Source organism: Natrix helvetica (genome assembly GCF_964273705.1).
Source record: "Natrix helvetica genome assembly, chromosome: 1".
Taxonomy (NCBI): domain Eukaryota; kingdom Metazoa; phylum Chordata; class Lepidosauria; order Squamata; family Natricidae; genus Natrix; species Natrix helvetica.
In genome coordinates this window covers 178,790,963-178,811,165 of record NC_138548.1, presented here as the reverse complement: position 1 = coordinate 178,811,165, position 20,203 = coordinate 178,790,963, and the positions used below count along the sequence as shown (strand labels likewise).

The following is a 20,203-nucleotide window of genomic DNA, read 5'->3' as shown; positions in this document are numbered from 1 at the left end:
GATATATAGTTATCATAACCAGCAGTTTTATTAAGGTGGTATAAAAGTACAATAAGAAACCACATTGCACAACAGATGGAAATTCTTTGAAGAATTTGACCTGCTATCAAATTAAGTCATTCCTTTCTTTTCTTTCTGCAAGTGGCATAGATTACATGCACTTTAGGTTTTATGCAGTTTGTCTTACGCATAGGAAGGATCTCTGGACTGCTGCCAGAGTAATGCAGCACTTCACTTTTTCCCTTCAAATACTGGAGAGCTGTTTGAAGGAGAATCATTTAGATCAGAGGTGTCAAACTCGATTTCATTGAGGGCCGCATCAGGGTTGTGTTTGACCTCCAGGGGGGAGGAGTGGCCAGGATGGGTGTGGCCAGTATGATGTCACTTGTGTTGGGGGGTACCTGTGGTTGCCTGAGTACACTGCCAGTGAAAATGGGCTCCCAAGCTTTCCTATAGAATGGAAAGCTGCTCATGTTAACAGTTATACTGTATTTGTAATTAATATGAAGTATTTTTTTGGTCATGCAGAGTATAAAATAGTTTGGACATAAGTTTGCTTAGACTACTTTGAAGCTGGAAGTGAAATTCTTATACCTCATATGACTGATAAAATAATAAAAAACTCTAGATCTAGAAAACTACTTATTTAGGTATATATTTCCTCCCTCCCTCCCTTCCCAAAAACAAAAATCTTAACCACCATGCTATTTTAGCAGTTCTGGTAAAGAGATTGGAAACATTTGAGTGCTTGCTGCATTTTTAAAAAGTGTTTGTTGTGCTTGGATATATCTGTATTTTGATAACTTTGTGTATGTATATTTAACAACTTTTTTATATATAGCTATTTGTAATTTAACAACTTTTTGTGTATGCCCAGATTATGTGTACACACACACTTATAAAAGTATATCTGTCCAGGAAGACCTTCCCACAGAAAGAAAAACAATTGTTTTCCTGAAACAGAAAGATGGGAGCTATTGTAGGTGGATAATTGTTCAATGGAAGAATGTAGTAATCTGTAGACCAGATCGAATATCTTCAAACTAAACCATCTTAGAGTCAAACTGGCATGTGCACAGGACAGGAGCATCTTAAATATAAGTTGCTTAAATGTAACTTAAATCTAGGTACATAATCTGAAGGGCAAGCAGGGAACTGATATAATTTGCAGATGATATTCAGGATAGTAATGTTCGAAAAGGAACTCTTTCAACAGAATAAACATTAAGTCAGGTAGAAAATGCAATTCAGTTTAAATGTCTAAAGTGTGGTCCATTTGGAGCAAACAAACAACCTGACTTCCTTTCTGCACAGATGGGTTTTATAACAAGGAAAATGTTGTGGATTTTTATTGGGCAACTCAGTGGCAAAGATTAGTAAGCAATGCAGCAGCTCTCTCTCTCTCAAAACAAAAACAACTAGGGAATCACTAAGAAAAGACGGAAAAATACCATATACAAAGCATTGTATATCTGGTACATTGTACAGTTCTGGTCATTATATTTGACAAAGGATAAAGCAGATTTAAAAAGTGCATAGGAGAAAAATTAAAATGACCAGGAGCATCTAACTTCTTTCTTATGAGAAAAAGAAACAAAGGGAGAAATAAGGTGCCTACAATCTTGTTTAGAGAAAGGACTCTCTTGTAATATTGTGATGGCCAGTAAGTTAGGAAGGTGTTAAAAAGAGATTGGGTACATTCAGGGTGGACAGGTCAATTGAAGATCATTTGTTTTGAGGTTCAGTGTTATTTTCAGGGTGGGAGTAGCATTGTAGGAGAATAACAGTGAGAGAGAAGTATCTCTTTGTCTCCTGCTTGTGAGTATATCTGAGGCATCTGTGATCAACAAATCACTGGACTAACATGGACCTTGGTCAGATCAGGGCTACTTCTATATTTTTATGTTCAGGTTTATTTATGGATTACTCGGTCCTATTATATCATTGTGGATTAAAATTGGAAAGAACTGTAGGTTCAGCAGCACATCTTATCAGCAGTCAGTTCTATTTAAAAAAAAAATCAGACATGACGGCATACCCAAAATTTGCAAAAAGGCTGGAAAGCAATGAGATCTTCTTAACCAATGTTGTATGCTGCATCTGATGCTCTTCCAGAAAGTTTTTATGATTGAACCGAGTTATTTCTAACCTGGTATAATTTGATGTTTGCAGGTGTGAGATAATGTTTATGAAGTGATGCTTCCAGCTTCTTTTCTTCCAGTGGGAACATTTCCTTAATTAGGTTTGCTGAGAACTCTCTGAAATAGGAAGAGATGAAGCAAAGTTCATTTTTCTTCTTCTTCCCTGCTCCTCCTTCCATGTTGAATTGAAGGAGTATAGAGGATTTGGAGGGTCAGGAAAGGGTCAGAAGTTGATGATGATTGCCCCTTCATAGCATAATCCACACTTTTGGTATCTCATTGGGAATGGGCAGTAATCCTTGACATATTGCATCCATTTTGCATTCTCATTTGTTCATTATATTGGATGCATTTTGAGAGAACGTTCTGGACATGCTGACAAAACATTCAATAATTCCAGTAGTAGGAGTTGTAGGTATTAAAACATTATACATCTAGCCATTTTGTGAAACTGCTTAGCAATATTATATTTTAATGTTTTCTATGTTTTTACATTTCTCACTGTAGTGTTTTGACTTCATTTGTTCCCTTGTGTCTTTTTAAAATTATATATTTTGTATGTTCCTTTAAACAACTTGTATGCCATTAAATAACAGAATAATAGAGTTTGAAGGGGCCTTGAAGATCTTCTAATCCAACCCCCTGCTCAAGTAGGAAACCCTATATCGTTTCAGACAAATGGTTGTTCAGTCTCTTCTTAAAAACCTCCAGTGTTGGAGCACCAACAATTCTGGAGGCAAGCTGTTCCACTGATTAATTGTTCTAGTTGTCAGGAAATTTCTCCTTAGTTCTAGGTTGCTTCTCTCCTTGATTAGTTTCCACCCATTGCTTCTTGTCCTGCACTCAGGTGCTTTGGAGAATAGCTTGACACCCTCTGCTTTGTGGCAGCAGCACCTCAAGTATTGGAAGACTGCTATCATGTCTTCCTAGTCCTTCTTTTCATTAAACTAGACATACCCAGTTCCTGCAACCGTCCTTCATATGCTTTATTTTTCATTAGGCAAGCATTCTTACCAAACAACAACCAACCCTGAACTGTAGCCCCATTATATTCTGGCAGTTACTCCCAATACAGGTAGTCCTTGAGTTACAAGAGTTCATTAAGTAGCCATTTGTAGTTACAACAGCACTGAAAAAAGTGACTTATGACCATCTTTCACACTTATGATCACTGCAGCATTCCCATGGTCATGTGATCAAAATTAAGATGCTTAGCAACTAACTCATATTTATGCATTGTCCTGGGATCAAGTGACCCCCTTAAGTCAATGAACAAATCAGATTCACTTAACAACCATGTTGCTAACTTAACAACTGCAGTGATTCACTTAACAGAAAAATGGTCACAGATGGGGCAAAATTCATTTAACAAATGTTTCACTTAACAACAGAAAGGTTTGGCTCAATTGCGGTATTATAAGTCGAGGACTATCTGTATATGCAGTGAATTAAATATTTGCCTGCTGTAGAGATTGGCTGCATCTTGTGACATTTTTAGCATTTTTTCTTCTGTAACATATCACAAAAATAATAAGTGAGTTTGGAGGAAAATATTTTATTGAGTGTCCCAGAACATCTTTCCGGCTGTCCTTTTCTTTACATGGGGAGAGGGCAAGTACCTATGGCAAAACTCAGAAACCTGGTGGCCTCTAAATGTGTGGGAACTATAATTCCCAGATTGCCTAGTCAGTGTGGCAAAGTAAAAAAAAAAAAGAAACATACAAGGTAAAAATTTCAATTCTGGTCAAAAATAAAGTGCTTTGCAATTAGTCAGAATTTTATCTGTGATGTGGTGGTTTCTTTTTTAAATTTGATGAGGCCAATTAAACTTCAGAAAAGTAGACATGCACTCTGTTTCTTTATTTAAAGAAAAAAATACATCCAAGTTAGCACATTTCATTTTATACCTTTCTGTGTTGTAGGTAATTTTTTTTATGGTTGAGGAAGGTTAAATATGAGAATGTAGTAGTACTTTTTTCTGCTTCTTTAATATCTGTTGTTTTGAATGTTTCTACATGCATTCTCCCCTGAAACTGACAAATGTTACCTTGGCAATGAGAGCTATTATAGAAATGCTTACTTTCTGTTATGTATTGTGTCATTATATGTCTAATATAATTTTAGGGTAAAGTGCATTTTACTAAGACTAAGAAACACCTCCCTTCCCCTAAAAAAACAAAACCAAAAACCAAGAGAGGAGGGGGGGGTCCCTGAAACTGCAGTGCCATTAGTAGGAGGAAAACTAAATCAAGTCAAATAGTAAACCATGTTTGAGGATATTTATAGGAGCTCCTTTTTCTGTAACTAGGCACCTATCTGTTGTTCAGATCTTGCCAGAGTCTTCTGAATAGAACATACACTCTGCAGTTGCAGGCCAAAACTTCTCTACTCCAGAGGGAGTTTGCTAACTTATTTAACTGTATTGTCATCTGTGATTAGAAAACATATTGAAACAGGAAGTGTCTAGTACTTATATAGGAAGAGACCGGGTTTTGACATTGTTCCCTCTGAAACAAAGGGGGTGCAATCCCATTGGAGTTTTCTTTGTAGAGTTTACTGTTTGTATCAGTGCTTTGTAACTTTAACTATTTCCTTCCGAATTCCATAATATTACACAGTGCTTGGCTGCTGTCCAGTTTGTGGTTATTATTATATTTTTCTATTTATGGCCTTTCTAGAAAAACCAGTTAAAAACTCATTTTATTAAAATCCCTAAATTTTAAAGAGAATCCCATAAGAATCCTACAACAGCAGTTTGCATGAAGAGGTGCCCACCTAATGGATAACAAAAAGGTAAAATGAAATTAGAGATACATTTTGAACAATTTTATGATATTTAGAGTAATGGCAGTTTTATGAGATTGCCTACTAGTGGGAAAGACTTACAGATAGATTGCACAGTAAAAGATTTCAGGTGCTGCTGTTTTGAGTAGAAACTAGAGCAGAAAAGTGACAGCTCACGTAAGTAGAATCTTGGTTTAGTTCAAATTGGAGCTTTGAAACAATGCTGCTGGAAGGTTTTGAGCTCTGTTGTCTCCTAGTTGTTTTTTATTTTCTTATTTCTTTCAGTGCTTATTTAGGGGAAGTGAATGAGAAACAATAATAAGGTAAGCAATAATAAGATAAGCATAGGAGGATCTGGTGATTAGGAAGTGTCTCCACACAACTTTAGTGATCTCCAGCATTTTTGGCCTGTGATGCATAAATGTTCTGTGCTACTGGTTAAGTTAGACACAAACAGCCAGCTTGTGATAACAAACTCAAGATACTTAGTGCAATCATAAGCATTTCACCACAGTAGCACAAAACATGCTGCAGAATCAAAGCTTTCTGCACAGAAATTGTGCACAAATGTTATTTTAGGAAAACGAATCCAGAAGGGGGAAACAAAATGCCATGTTCAGGAAGATCCAAGTTCAAGGTTTCAAGTGATCCAACAACAACAAATGAATGTTAATTGCCACAGAAAACCAGTCACAAAAGCCATCGTTTATATAACCCTGATTGTCAGCTGGAGTAATTTGCTGAATCACATTTCTTTCCTTCAAGTAGGTTTCTTGACTTCCTTTGCTCTTCCCTTTGTAATTTCTGATAAGTTGTTGGTCTTATGACCTTACCTAGTTCATAAGTTCTGAATCAGTGATTTAACCTGTACCTGTGCATCTCCAGGTGTGCTGTCCTTGGGTAATTATTTTAGTGCATGTTGAAGCTCAGACTGGTCAACTCTTTCAGCTTTTACATCTAAAAATCAAGTTTACCCCTAACAATAAGGAATTTTGGGGATATGTTACTGCTGTTTTGCAAAATGACTGCTGGTGGGATCACAAGGTGGCTTCTATAGATAGAAATCAAGATTAGTCACAATTTTGCATTTTCCCCTCTTAGGTAAATAATAAAAATAATCTTTTCCATGTACCTGACCAACTCTTGCCCCGTTGTCTAAGGAAATATTTCTCCTTACCTTTGTTAATACAGTAAGCAACATAAAAATTGTAGCCCTGTAACATTTGTAAAATGTTAATTTCAAAGGTTTTTTACACAGGAGCTAATCCAGAAATAAATTGCAATATGTAGGTCACAGTTCAGTGTTTAAGATGAATGTATAAGTTCTAATTGAATTGCAAATATTGTGGCTTAATTATATAAGTATGCTTTTTCTATAGACAGAACAAATCATTTTGAAGTCCATATAACACTATCTTTGCTCATTATATTTTAATGTATTTATGATACTTAGTGCTTTTGGAGCAAGGGTGAAAAATGAATCTCCTTATTTAGATGTCTGGATTGTGATGTGAATTACTAATGAAAGTGAACTGTGTATATTGAACCCATGTGCAACTGACCAGCTTAATCATTAATGTATAAGATATTATTAAAGTATAAAATATTTAAGATTAAAGTGCCTTACAGGAAAAATACAATGGCAAAACCAATGATGCAGTTTTGAGTACCTGTAGTCTTGTTTTTTTGTACTGCAAGTAAAAGAGCTCAGTGTATGGGGTGCAATCTAGATGAAGTAAACACATTTAACCCGTTAAGATCAAAAGGATCAAAGCTTGCACTTAAATATTTAAGAGGTGTTTGAATATAAACAGTGAGGGTTGTTCTTATGAGACCGTATGCCTATGATGTTTAAAAATATTCCTACAATAAAATATTCTAACATGAAAGTCAGAATCATTGAGAAGAGGATGATATGGAGGATTGTATGAGAAATCAGAGTTATTATTTCAACCACCATGTGTTGATGAAGTACTAGTGTAGGCATATTTTCAAACTTGATGTTTATTGGTTCTTCATTAATTGATGATGCCTGCATTGTATACGTTTTCAGATTGTTCACAGTTTCAGAATTACCATATGTGCTATACTGAACTTCTGAGGGTTTGGAGACCATTTATCCTCCTAACAATCTGGAGGACCACCAGTATATAGTTGCATTTCTTCATTCCATTTTTGGGTAAATTTAAATGCAGGGCTGGGGTAAGAGATTGATGAGAGACTTCTCCTGGCTTTTAAAGAGCTGGTGATCTTTCTCCCCAAGAAACTGGTTTTTTGTCCTGTTTTCAACCTTCCCTTTGGGTGGCAAAGTTGTTGGGTCAGGTTGCTACTTCAGAGGATCCTAGAAGAAATGGATTATCTGGATCCTTTTCAGTCAGGTTTCAGGCTGGGCTATAGTACTGAATTGGTATTAATTGACTTGTTGATCATTTTTGGCAGCACTGAGATAGGTGTAGTGCATCCACACTGGCCCATGATCTCTATGCAGCCTTTAATGCTGTCAATCATAGTAACCTTCTGGATCAGTTTAGGGGTGTGGGAATTGGGAGTTTTGTGTTATAAAGATTCCCCTCTTCTCCATTGAGGTGGAGATAGGATCCAGGAATGGGTTGATCTCGTTTGCTAGCTGATTGGACTGAGTCTGTCAGAGCTGTTAGTTCACTCCCCTGTTGCTAGGTCTTCCCAGCTTTTCTACTCAGTCCCAGCTGTGTTTTCTCCGGTTTAACATTACATGAATTCTCTATGTGATACTGTCCATTGCAGAACCTTCTGTAAGATGCTAAAATCTAACTTTTCCCCTTGACCATTGGGCTAACGCATTAGATGAGCTCATACTATAAGGGGAGAGTGATTATGATTGACTTTGGATGTCTTTATTTCTCTTCTTATTTTTTAATTTTAGAATATTTTGTTGCTTGTTTTTTATTTAGTGTGAGCCACTCAGAGTCCCAACTGCCAGTTGGGCAGCCATGTAAATTAATTAGTCAAACAAATGTAGAAAACTCCTTGTTCTAGGAGGCCACACTGGTTGGCTGAAAATAATAGGAGATCCATTCATTTTTTTCCTGAATTATTATTAGCAAGGCTTTCCTTTAATGCCTAGGAGTTTTTGAGAAATGACAATGGGAACTACTGCCTATTGAGACATATTGTTTTGCAAGCTTCACTACTGAGTATGCAAGTTTAGTTGGATGCTTAGACAGAGTCCTATACTATTTGTTGTGCAGGAAATTCACTGGAATGTCTGTGGGGTCATGTTTATTTGCTAATACCAGTCATCCCCCCACATTATGGATCCTTATATAATCCCCACAAAATATCAGAGCCTTCAACAACAGTTTGGAAACTGTTATAAGCCAGTTTCTAATTGATTAACAAGAACCACCTGGTTTTACTTTATTTTTGTTATTTTGATTTATTTCGTTTCTATTGTTTTATTTCTATAAACAGATAACTAATACGCTAAGGTAATGTTGCATTGTTTATATTCCATCTGGATTGATTTGTCTGAGCATTTCTGTATGTCAGAGAATTCTTTTTGAATCATTGAAGTACATAAGCTTTCCCAAATAACTTTAGAATTAGTTTTCCCACCATTCTATTGTCTCTTCACAAGATGTCTGATAAACATGAGCTTCTGTTTATTGGCAATGTCTGGACTAAATCCTAGAAAGTCTTGATCACCCACTGAGCCCTCTGTTTCTTGTTAATGTTTGATGTGCTGTTGGATGTAGTAAAAACAATCTCATTATAGTTTACAGATGGCAGTTATCTTACTACCTAATAGTCATCTTTGTTTCTAAGAAAGTACAAGAAGCAACGTTGTTGTTTTTATATTGCTCATAGGACAGTTTTAATGCTTAATTCGCATATGAATCATATGCAGGTAACATTCCAAGACTTGGCCTAGAAGTTCTGCATATATCAGAACTGCAGTATACAGTAGATGTTATTTGGGATTATTCTAATCGCTAATCAAATATTGGTTAGGCAAGATAAAATTAATAAGGTTAGTATATAAAATGATCTGATTTAGTAAATACCAGCAGACTATCTATATTGTTACCACTTTTTAAGCATGTCATTTATAAAAAAAAAATTGTTATGGAAATAACTGTTAAAGCAAAGTGACAGTGCTTGTGTACTGGTGATAATATCTCAACCAGTTGACAGAAATATTTTATACAATAGTAATAATGTAAACTTAGTTGGGAAAGATAGTGGCAGAACATATGCTCCTCTTTCTGGTTCTGCCTTAATACGGCTGGAAAATATATTGATCTAAGATATCTTTCCAATACAGTGGGTAGATGGGTAGACTATTATTCCAATTATCCATGGAGGTCCACGGCTATGCTGGAGAAGGCTAGCCACAGAGGACCATTTTATTGGCTTAAGCCACTTAAACTATATATAAGTACTTACTGAAGTACTTTAAATAATGTATAAATATATAATGGAGAAACATACTGCGGCAATGTCTAGTTTAATGAAAAGAAGGACTAGGGGAGACATGATAGCAGTGTTCCAATATCTCAGGGTTGCCACAAAGAAGAGGGAGTCAAACTATTTTCCAAGGCACCTGAGGGTACAACAAGAAGCAATGGGTGGAAACTAATCAAGGAGAGAAGCAACTTAGAACTGAGGAGAAATTTCCTGACAGTTAGAACAATTAATCAGTGGAACAGCTTGCCTCCAGAAGTTGTGAATGCCCCAACACTGGAAGTCTTTAAGAAGATGTTGGATAGCCATTTGTCTGGGGCGGTATAGGGTTTCTTGCCTAGGCAGGGGGTTGGACTAGAAGACCTCCAAGGTCCCTTCCAACTCTGCTATTGTATTGTATTGTATTGTATTGTAATGTTATTGGAAAACAAACTAAACTCTGATTAGAACTAACCCAAATTCTAATTATCTAAAAGAGTTTAAGTGTGATCTCCAGGATGAAATTAACCCATGAAACATAAAAGATACATTCTTTTTATTATATCTTTCTTTATTTTGCCCCTCTTCTGTTATTAAAGTGTCTGTAATAAATTCAGGGGGTGGGAAGAGAAAGTGCTGCCATTAAATTTGGGAAAGGAGGAGAAATGGAGAGAATGAGCAACAGAGGATTTGTGTGTATTTTCTGCTCAGGGATTTCAGTTTTCGTATCCGTATGAGTTTGGTGGACATCAGCAAGCGAGAGCAATCATGCTGAAGCGATAGGTTCACATGAATGGTTTTGTGCTTATGGTTTTTTTTCCCCTCCCAGAAGAATTAAGACTAAATTATCTTTCATGGCCCCTGCCTGATTTTCTTTCAGGATGTGTGGAGTTATTTCCTTGAATACTTTTTTTAAAAAGAATTTTATTGATTTTTAAAAATTTATGGGAAAGGGTAAGTGGATATACAAAATTTTTTGGCAACTCCATCGTGCTAGAAGTAGAAATCTCTCCAATTCTCACAACTTTTACAGAAAAGAAAAAACAAAAGATAAAAGATAAGCAGAAACAGCATCTTATTATACATTGTATCAACCATGTGTTCAATCATCCTTTTTGCCACTTTCTAATGTATCAACAATATTTCCAATATTGTTCCCTCCCCCCTGTCCCCAGGCAGAGAAGCAGCCCCTCCCTCCTTCATGTCTTGTATATTGTCACCTTTTTCACTACCTCTTATATTTTTGTCCTCTAGGAGGGCACTATGTTTTTTAATGAAGGGCTCTGCCTCCACAACTGTATTAATTCTAACTCTGTTTCCCTCCCAGAAGATCAACATTCCTTCTTGTCAGGGGAAATTTCACCCTGAGCTAATGAGGTCTAGAATTGACGGCTTTTCCAAACAGCATATCTTCAGAAGAAGCGAAAATAAAAACCCGAGAACATGTTCTAATGAAAAACAAGCTTTAATACAAAAATAAGAAATAAGAAAATAAACAAATCTATCTAATTGTTACATTTTGGCAATAGCAAATTATCGTCCACCTCCTTGGCAGACAAACAAAGATCAAAAAGAGAAGAAGTCTCTGGAATGTGTGATGTATATGAAACGTGTTAAGCATGCACAGTAAATCATTGCTGATAAGGGCCTATGACCTGCGCAGTAATTATTCAGTTCGGCTAGCAAACAATTAACGCAGTGACACTTCTGGCAATAACCATCTAAACCAAACTCCTTTATTATATAATTTCTTTGATAAGGAGGAATACTTCCTCCTCTTATCTCTTATTTTTTCGGAATTTGCTTAAGAATGGTAATTTCTTTGTCTTTATATTTTAGTGGTCCCCCCCTTTGGGCCCCTAGCACCTCATCCCTCGTGGTCTTCCTAAGAAATTTAACATGTACTTCCCTTGGAACGTTATGTGTTCTGGCATATGCTGAGTTAATCCTGTAAACCAGATCCACATCCCACCACAACTGTTCTTTATCTCTCTTAATATATTCTGCTAAGATTGTACTCATGATATCCTTAAGATCTTCATCTTCTGTCTCCGGTAGGTTCTGGAATCTGAGAAAAAGGGACATTCTTTCAAGTTCCATCTTTACCATAAAAATTTCCAATTCTATATTCCCCTTCTGGACTGCCTTAACCTCCTCCCCCAGCCCGGCTGCACCCTCCTCCAGCACACCAATTCTTTGTTTATTTTCTATTGTTTGCTGCTGTACAGCTTTGAGCTGTTCTCTAAAATCTGCCACCTCTTTTTTCAACTCATTTTGTCCCTGCATAAGAGCCTGGAACATTTGTATAATAGATAAGTCTTTTGAACTCTCTCCAGTCCCTTCTTGTTGTGAGAATGATGAAATTTTTGTCTGTTGAGTCATAGGGCTGGATGTAGAAGATGTAGGTGCTGAAGCTGCCTTGCCTGAAGGTGGTTTTCTGGGCCCCATTTGTCTGAGTTCAGAGATGACTGTAAATCTTTTGCAAAAGAAATGGCATCTGTGAAGCATGCAGCCGAGCGAGTCTGAGAAGACAGGCAAATCCAAAAGTGAAAGTTAATCCTCAGTCAGAGTTCCAAGCCAAGAAGTCACAAGAAAAAAAAATCAAATAATCCAAATCCAGAAAGACCACATAACAGGAGAAGCTCCAGGAGTCCTTCAGGAGGAAATAGTAATGTAAAGCCAGACTTTCTTCAAAGGTAGTTTCAAAAGGCAGACTTCATTTATAAGTGCGAAGAAGACGACGGAAGCAGGCCATCTTAGCTCCCCCTTTCACAGGGAACCAGGGAGCAGAACATCAAAAATTTCCATAAAGTTTTTAAAACAACTCAGCAATTGCCTCTTGCAATTGTAATATAAATCTTTTCACATAGTTAGTACAAGTGACTAATTCAACTTTTTTCTCTCTCTCTCCATTCTGAGATTGAGAGATAGTCCAAATGCTGCTTTGCCTGAGGGGGTGAACCCCCCCCTCCAATCTTCCAACTTCAAATAGATTGAATCCACAACTTACAAAAGGCCGCTGCTCATCAATTAAAAGGGGTTAGGGAGATTGGAGCTAATTTCTCACCTCCAGTACTTCAGCCGCTACTTCTAATTAGTTACTTCCTTCTGGAATCCATTCAGCGAAGGTGCTGCTATGCACCCCCCATGCTCCCCGGCTCCTGAGGCGAAGCTGGAAACCCCCCCATGGCTGCCACCGATCCAGGGGTTCCAGCAAGCCGCCCTACGGCAGGTGGTCCCTCCAAGACTGCCTGTGCTCCTAAAAGGAGCCCACCGGAGAAGCGAGCAGCGGACCAATGTCCGTTGCCTTCGGAAATCGGAAGTGATCTTCTCCTTAAATACTTTTAAAATATATATACACCCATGATAGATAACAAAGGAAGTGAATCTTGAAATAAATCATTTGGTGGCAGACTAGAGATTAGGTTAATTTAAAGCACAACATATATTTGGACTGATCTCTTGAAACCTTAGATTTACTTGGATAATTACTGTATTTCAGAAGATCAAACCACTTCTGTGTTTTTTTTAAAAAAATCCTATATAGTCCTGTACATTAAACTCTAAATAATTCCATACCTTTCCTGAGATAGTGAATCAAGTGGGAAACAACAGCCAAAGAAGAATCCAGAATGTTAAGAATGAATTGAGTGTTGTTGCATTGAATTTAAGATATTAGATTTTTATAATACAGATTAATATAATTATTTCTCCTGATCTCTGGCATTTTTGTTCTTACAATGCATTCAGTATATAATACAAAATATTAAAGCTTCTTAATAACTTCCGCAGAATTAGAAGAATAATACCAATTCTGGTTTATATTTAAAAAATGTAATATCCACTTTCTACTCAAAGGCCAGCAAGGATAGAATTTTAATATTTTAGTAATTCTTAGAATCTGCAAGTTAACATAATATTAACTCTTAGTAAAGCTACCTGGGTTTTTGCTGCATAGAATATGGTTAAATCAATTTTTAAAAACTTTTTCTCTTATTAGCTTTTAGCATAAATTGTTCATGTTTTTCTCACTTTGTTGAATTTAAAATACTTTTCCTAAATAAACTCAACTCTTAAATAAAATTCACAGAAGAATACCAGAGTTTACTCATATATATCATTATTTTTGCAGGTAATATGTTTGTACCTTGCTGGGAGTTCAGAAAAAAAATCATGCGATCTGTCAGATGGGATTTTGAATATTTAAAATGAGAAATTATAGTGTATAAAAAACACTATAAGCACAAATGCCATTTTTGTTTGTTTCTTTTTATCCCTAAATAATCTGTTCCAAGTCATTGAGTATTGTATGAAATGATGTTTTAAAAGAGAAGTAGACTTGTAAAAAAGTAGCTTAATAAATTTTTGTTCAGTTACATCATTGTAACTGATATTATGCTATGTTGACTGTAAAGCAGAGGTAGGTTCCGACCAGTATGCCCCAGTACACACGTACTGGGGGTGGAAATTGGGCATTCATTTGCAGTCCCTGGCGGCCCCGTACTGGTACAGTCCTTCCCCTGGCCTGCCTCCTCCCACCGCTCGCTCCCCCACCTGCCCAGTCCCCGCTCTCTCTCTCGCCCATACTGTCTGCACCATGCTTGCCCCGCCCACACACTTCCTTTGCTGGAGTGGAGGACTCAGCTGTTGGAAGAAGCCCATGTGTACTTCTTTCTCTTTGACAGCTGCTTCATTTCCATTGGGGTGCGGAGAAATCATGTGTTAGAGAGGGAGGAAAGGCAGTCCCTAGCAGAAGCTTGGCCTTCTCTTCCCTCTAACGCATGGATTTCTCCGCACCCCATTGGAAACAAGGTGGCTGTCAAAGAAAAGGAAGCGCACATGGGCTTCTTCCAAAAGCCGAGGAAGGAACAGGAGCAGAGGATTCGGCTGTTAGAAGAAGCCTATGCACACTTCCTTCTCTTTGACAAGCGGCTTGGAAAAACCAGGACTTTGCAAACCTCTTCTCAAAGAGAAGGAAGCTGGGGGGGGAGGGGGATGGACTTCTTCAGATGAGCCCAGAAAGGCCGCTTTGCCACCACTATCCTCCTTCCTGCACTGCAGGAGTGGCCTCGAGGAGAAGATGTCCTACTAAGGCAATAACATCCCTCGGATCACAATGAGGTATTCTGCCAAACTTGGGCGGCCGAGGCGGGGGAAGCTGGTGGGTGGGAATCTCCAAAAGTCCGGCAAGAAGGGGAGGGGGCTCCATGGGTGGGGGACACAGCTTCCCTTTCAGCATCAGAAGCCACACTTGGCCTGCTCAGCTCCTGGGGATGTTTTCCTGTCCTGTGTCCGATTTATAAACAGAAATTAACCATCTTCTTTAAACTTTCCATTTCAATGAGAATTTAAGAAGTTTTAGAAAAAGTCTCATTGAAATGGAAAGTTTAAAAGAAGTTGGTTAATTTCTGTTTATAAAGGTCACGTGGCGGTGGTGCGTGGGCTGCTGACTGACCCAGCATCTGGCCAGTGTGGCAGGGCTGACCTGGAGTGTCTCCCAAGCCGGGAAGGGGCACCAGGAGAAAGCGGGGCCGCCAAAGGCCCAACTGCAGCTGGCAACGGGGCACAAAGGAGTGGCTGCCCAGCAGAACTGGGAGCATCCCCAGGTTAGTGGGGGTGGCGGGGAGGTTGTGTGGGCCTGGAGGTGGTGGGGAGGCAGGGGTCAAGGCTGTCCTTGGTTTTATTGCATTGTATCTTAATCTCTTCATTCTCTCCCGCCGAGAGGAGCTGTGGGTATGGCTGCTCTCTGCTCCCCGTGCTTTGCAACCTGGCTGGAAACTACCGCCGCTGAAGTGGCACTTTACTTGATGTCGCTCGGACACTGAGGAGGGAGGTGGGAGTAGCGCTGTCTGGGTTTGGGAGAAGGCGGCCAGGGCTGGGCTGCCGCAGCCGAGCCTCCACTGACCTCTAAAGAAGAAGCGGTGGCAGATAATTGGTTGTACAAGCAAATCTTCTTTAGGGGTCAGTGGAGGATCGGCTGTGCAGCCGGCCCGGGCCGCCTTTCCCCAAACCCGGACAGCACTACTCCTGCCTCCCTGGTGTCTGAGCTGCAGCAAGTGAAGTGCCACTTCAGTGGCATTTATCTCCAGCCAGGTTGCAAAGCATGGGGAGCAGAGAGCAGCCATGCCCACAGAAGCAGAGAGCAGCCACCGCCGCTGCTACCCCACTGTTGCTGCTGCTGGTGATAGTAATAGTAGACATGGACGCATCTTTGCTGTATATTCCACTGCACCCAGTCTCATGGGAGGTAAAATGGGAGGCGCCCCACTGGCAGAGCCTCTGGGTGGAAGGCGAGTGAATGGCGCAGTGGTGGAAGAGACTGGCCATCCCTGAAGCCAGCTCTCAAGGAAGGAGGCAGAAAGGCCACCCAGGGCTCACCTCCCTGCCTCCTTCCTCCAAGAGCTGCGGGCGGCAGGGAAAATGAGGCTTCTTTATCAGCCTCCCAGCTGGCAAAAAAGAAATTGTTGCGGTTCTGTGGGCGTGGCTAGGTGGGGGCATGTGACTGAGTGTATGTGTGTGCATGAGTGATGTCAAGTTGGCCACGCCCACTCAGTCACATGCCTTCCCATACATAGCCACACCCACAGAATGGGTAGTAAACCCACTACTGCTGTAAAGGCCAGTAAAGAATTATGTGGGCACTTCATTATTAGGAAGGTAGTGATGAAATGTTTAGGTGTAGAATTGTAGGGAAAGCTGTAGACTTTCTTTGGGGGATAAAATTAACAATTGTATTTTTCCATAATTTTTCCCCCAAATTATTTTCCTTAGAGGATGTTTATCAGGATAGCTGCAATGTGGAATATTGATATATTATAATGTAAAGTTGGAGTGGGGAAACGTTGTCACCCTGGATGTGGTCATGCTTTAATTCAGCACATCAAAAGGGCTCATACATCATTTATTTATTTATTTATTTGAACTTATTAGTCGCCCCCTCTCCCCACAGGGACTCGGGGCGACGTACAAAAGCAACAATCAAAACAGTATCATATAGAGGAGGTAAAAATAAATAAATAAATTACAATGCTTAGAAAAAGTTAAAACCCCAATAACATTAAAAATTTAAAAACTAAAATTAACAGTTAAAAATGACCAAGGGGTGGAGAAGTTGTAGAGTTATGCCAGGCCGGCTAGTCGAAACAGGTAGGTCTTCAGTTTCATATGGAAGGAGCGGAGGTCGGTTGTTGTCCTAATGTCTGGGGGGAGGTCATTCCAAAGGGTAGGGCCCACCACAGAGAAGGCCCTATTCCTGGGCACCGCCCTCTGACACTCTCTGGAGGACGGCACCCGGAGGAGTCCCTCTCTGTGTGAGCGAATGGGTCGCAGGGATGTATGGGGCAGGACACGATCCCGCAGATAACTAGGCCCTGTGCCATGGAGCGCTTTGAAGATGGTGACTAACACCTTGAAGCGCACCCGGTAGGCCACAGGAAGCCAGTGCAGCTCGCGCAGGAGAGGTGTTATATGGGAGAACTTCGATCTCCCCATAATTACCCGCGCGGCTGCATTCTGGACCAACTGCAGTCTCTGGGTGCACCTCAAGGGGAGCCCCATGTAGAGAGCATTACAGTAGTCCAGGCGAGACGTCACCAGCGCGTGAGTGACTGTGCTCAAGGCCTCCCGGTCCAAAAGGGGTCGCAATTGGCGCACCAGGCGAACCTGGTGGAATGCTCCCCTCGCCACGGCTGCCACATGATCTTCCATAGCCAGCCGGGCATCAAATTGCGCGCCCGTTCCACCGGGGCTAATTGCTCATCCCCGATGGCCAGCGATGGAATGTGCTGGTTGAACCGGGAAGCCGGAAGCCACAGCCACTCTGTCTTGGAGGGGTTGAGCTTGAGCCTCTTGTCACCCATCCAGACCTGTACGGCTTCCAGACACCAGGACATCACTTCATGCTTGGTAGAGAGATATAATGGAAATTAGAATTTGATTGTACTTAAAAATGTAGCATTCCCATGTTTTGCCAGTTGATAAGAGTCATATGTAGCCTATGAACTGAATGTGTATTTGACAATATACTTCAACAATCTTCAGAGCACTGAAAATCCATAGCAGATCTATGAATCTCCAAACTAGCCTCTGAATTGGGTTCTGCTTATCTTTGTCTATTCTAGCCACAGGAAAGAAATGTTCACCTTCTGCTGAAAAATGAATGTTGTATTCATTGAATATAGTTGAAATGTTTAGGGTTTTTTCTTTAAATTTCCATTAATTCCTAGGAAAAAATCTGTCTATGCAAAAGAAACAAAGTGGGCAAGTATAGGAAGAGATATCTCTGACTAAATGACACACCTTATTTATCAATTTATTTAAAAGATTTTTTTGTATTGTTGCTATGCTGTGTATGACTGTAATAGTAACTTGATGTGGTTAGTCTCTAGGATAACTAGATCTAGTTATTCTCTAGGAGATAATGGAGTTCTCTTGAATGATTACTTCAAACAGTGATTTCAAGATGGAGAATAGAGGATGCTGTAGAAGAATACTGATTTGAGGAGATTCCCAATAAGGGATACTAGAAAGGAGCAGAAGATCTCTTTTAAACTTTGCCTTGCCTGCTATCTGTGTACCTTAAAACTCTGGACAACTCCTGAGATTAACAAAGAGATACAGAACTCTAATCTGCTGCTGCTAATCTAGTGCTAAATGCAAAATGCAATAGCATTTAGATTTATATACCACTTTACAGTGATTTAAAGCCCACTCTAAATCATTTACAGGGTAAGCATATTGCCCTCAACAGTCTGGATCCTCATTTTACCAACCTTGGAAGGATGGAAGGCTGAGTCAGTCTTGAGCTGGTTAGGATCAAACTGCTGGCAGTCAACAGAATTAGCCTGCAATATTGCATTCTAACCACTGTGTCACCACTGATCTTTACTAATTCTTATAGTTAGAAACAGTAGCCTCTAACCATTGCCTTGCAGGTAGATTTGAAAGCCCTTCAGACTAAAGGTTCCATACCCTTGAAAGATTAAAATGGAGTTGCCATCTATTAAAAACAGACTTAAGTTTGGGGATTGAATAATTTATCTTGGTCCCTAAATAATAATAGTAAGAAGGGCATATTTCTCTTGGGGAGATATAGCACCAGTGCTTTGCATATACAAAATAAATTTATGAATAACAGCTACAATGGTTATCAATTCAACAGTTGGGATCTAATCTTAGTGTGTATCTACTTCTCTAATCTAAGGTCAGGACATTACATTGAAGTTACATTGATCTTTGGCTTGGATTATCGCCATTGCAACACAACCACTTGAAGAATGACTGCTAATATTGGTAGGAGGTTTTTCATGCCAGAATAATTTATGACCATGGAGGTCTGAGTCTTCCAGGAAGCCTGTTGTCCTTTTTAGCTTCATAATAGGTATTTCGGCTCTCAGAGACATCTGTGCAATTCTTTTGAACATGTTTTTTTTTTAAACTCAGGACAATTTATGTGGAGTCACGTATAACTTCTAGGGACAAATTCAGAGTTACTGTATGGTCTAATCTGATTTCATCTGATATGTTTCTACTGCATTTTATAATTGAATATATTGATAGAATATAGTTCTTTATGTTCTGGCCACTACACAAATATATTTCATGCTTCTTTTAGTTAGAATTCCTACATTAAAGTAACCCTAAAGAAATGCATGCTGCATTGTTAGTATAGTACATTTTTCTTTAATCTGAAAATAAATCCATTAATTTTACAAAAAATATTTTGAAGTTGTGCTTATGTTTTGAATTCAAAGGCAGCCATTATCCTTTAAGTAAAAATGGTATTCTAATACCTAGTAATGTCTTATTTAAAAGTATCTGGCAATAATTCTAAACAAATTATTTGTCAGTTATTTCAGTTGCCAGTTCTCAGCAGTTGGTTTAAAGGAGAAGGTAACATAATTTTATTGAAACCATCTTTGCTGCTAATATTTACCTGATGTTTTTTGAACTTTTGTGTGTGTCTGCTTTTGAGTCAATGTTGATTCCTAGCTGTTGTCCGGACAATTTGCCTTTAACTCCTCCATCAAACTATTTATCTGTCTCTCTTTTTAAATTCAGCTAATCACTGAAAGGAGACAAGAAAAGAAAGATGGAGGAGGAAAGAATAACACAGTCAACATATTATGTCACAATGCAGATTGAAAACTGCATAGAGGCAAGAAATAGAATTAACTGGATATAGATTTGCCCTAGCTTTTTAGGCAGCTAAGAATGATGTGAAATATAAACCCATGGAAATGCTGAGGAAGGTAGGAGGTATAATTACTTTGTGGTGTCCTGTTGCAGCATTTTAGTGAATTGGTGTAAAGAATGGCATCTATTGTCTACCAGCATATTTTAAAATGTAATGTTAACACAGGTATAACCTTTCATGGAGTGCAGCTATTTAGTTGGAAGGAGGAAAAGAATTGTCCTCAAAAATGCCAAAATTTGCTTATCCAGTCTGTGCCCAGTTTTAACAAAAACATAAATTAGCAGGATAAGTTTTATTATTTCTGAAGTAAAATTGTGAAATAATATAACTTACACTTTAATAGCAATTCTTAATTTTCTCCTTGAAAACTTTGAATACAAGATGTCCCCTATGCCTGATAAGATGTGATACTGCTCTTGGTTTGTTCTCCTGGTGAGTCCCCAGATTTTCTGAGAAGAAATTTCCTAGGCTGCATAGAATATCAGAGGAAAAACAAAAATAATACCCCCATTCAGTAGGGTAAATAGTTAAGGAATAAGTTACAGGTTGATGTATGTTACAATGAGACATTTCTCAGTTCAAATAGTAAACAGAAATGATAACAACACAGTATGTTATCTTTTAATAATATGATTAAAAATAAGATTATTTCCTCCAGAGT

At 38.9% G+C, this 20,203-nt stretch overlaps 1 protein-coding gene across 9 annotated transcripts in view; it reads left to right on the top strand.

Moving 5' to 3' along the window:
- Positions 1-20,203, top strand: part of HECW2 (HECT, C2 and WW domain containing E3 ubiquitin protein ligase 2) — a 170,709-nt gene that overhangs the window by 54,395 nt on the left and 96,111 nt on the right. The window contains exon 1 of one of the 9 annotated variants that reach the window (XM_081944324.1): positions 4,464-4,934. The exons of 2 other annotated variants lie outside the window; for them this stretch is intronic. Coding sequence is in view for 1 of the 7 variants with exons in the window: in XM_081944323.1 (XP_081800449.1) it covers positions 18,623-18,638 (16 nt within the window). In the remaining 6 variants the exon portion in view is untranslated. Of the gene's footprint in view, positions 1-4,463; positions 4,935-5,023; positions 5,103-5,134; positions 5,249-5,469; positions 5,826-18,607; positions 18,639-20,203 lie in introns of those variants that run through there. 6 more of the 9 variants (XM_081944326.1, XM_081944329.1, XM_081944327.1 and 3 more) reach the window with 6 other exon arrangements.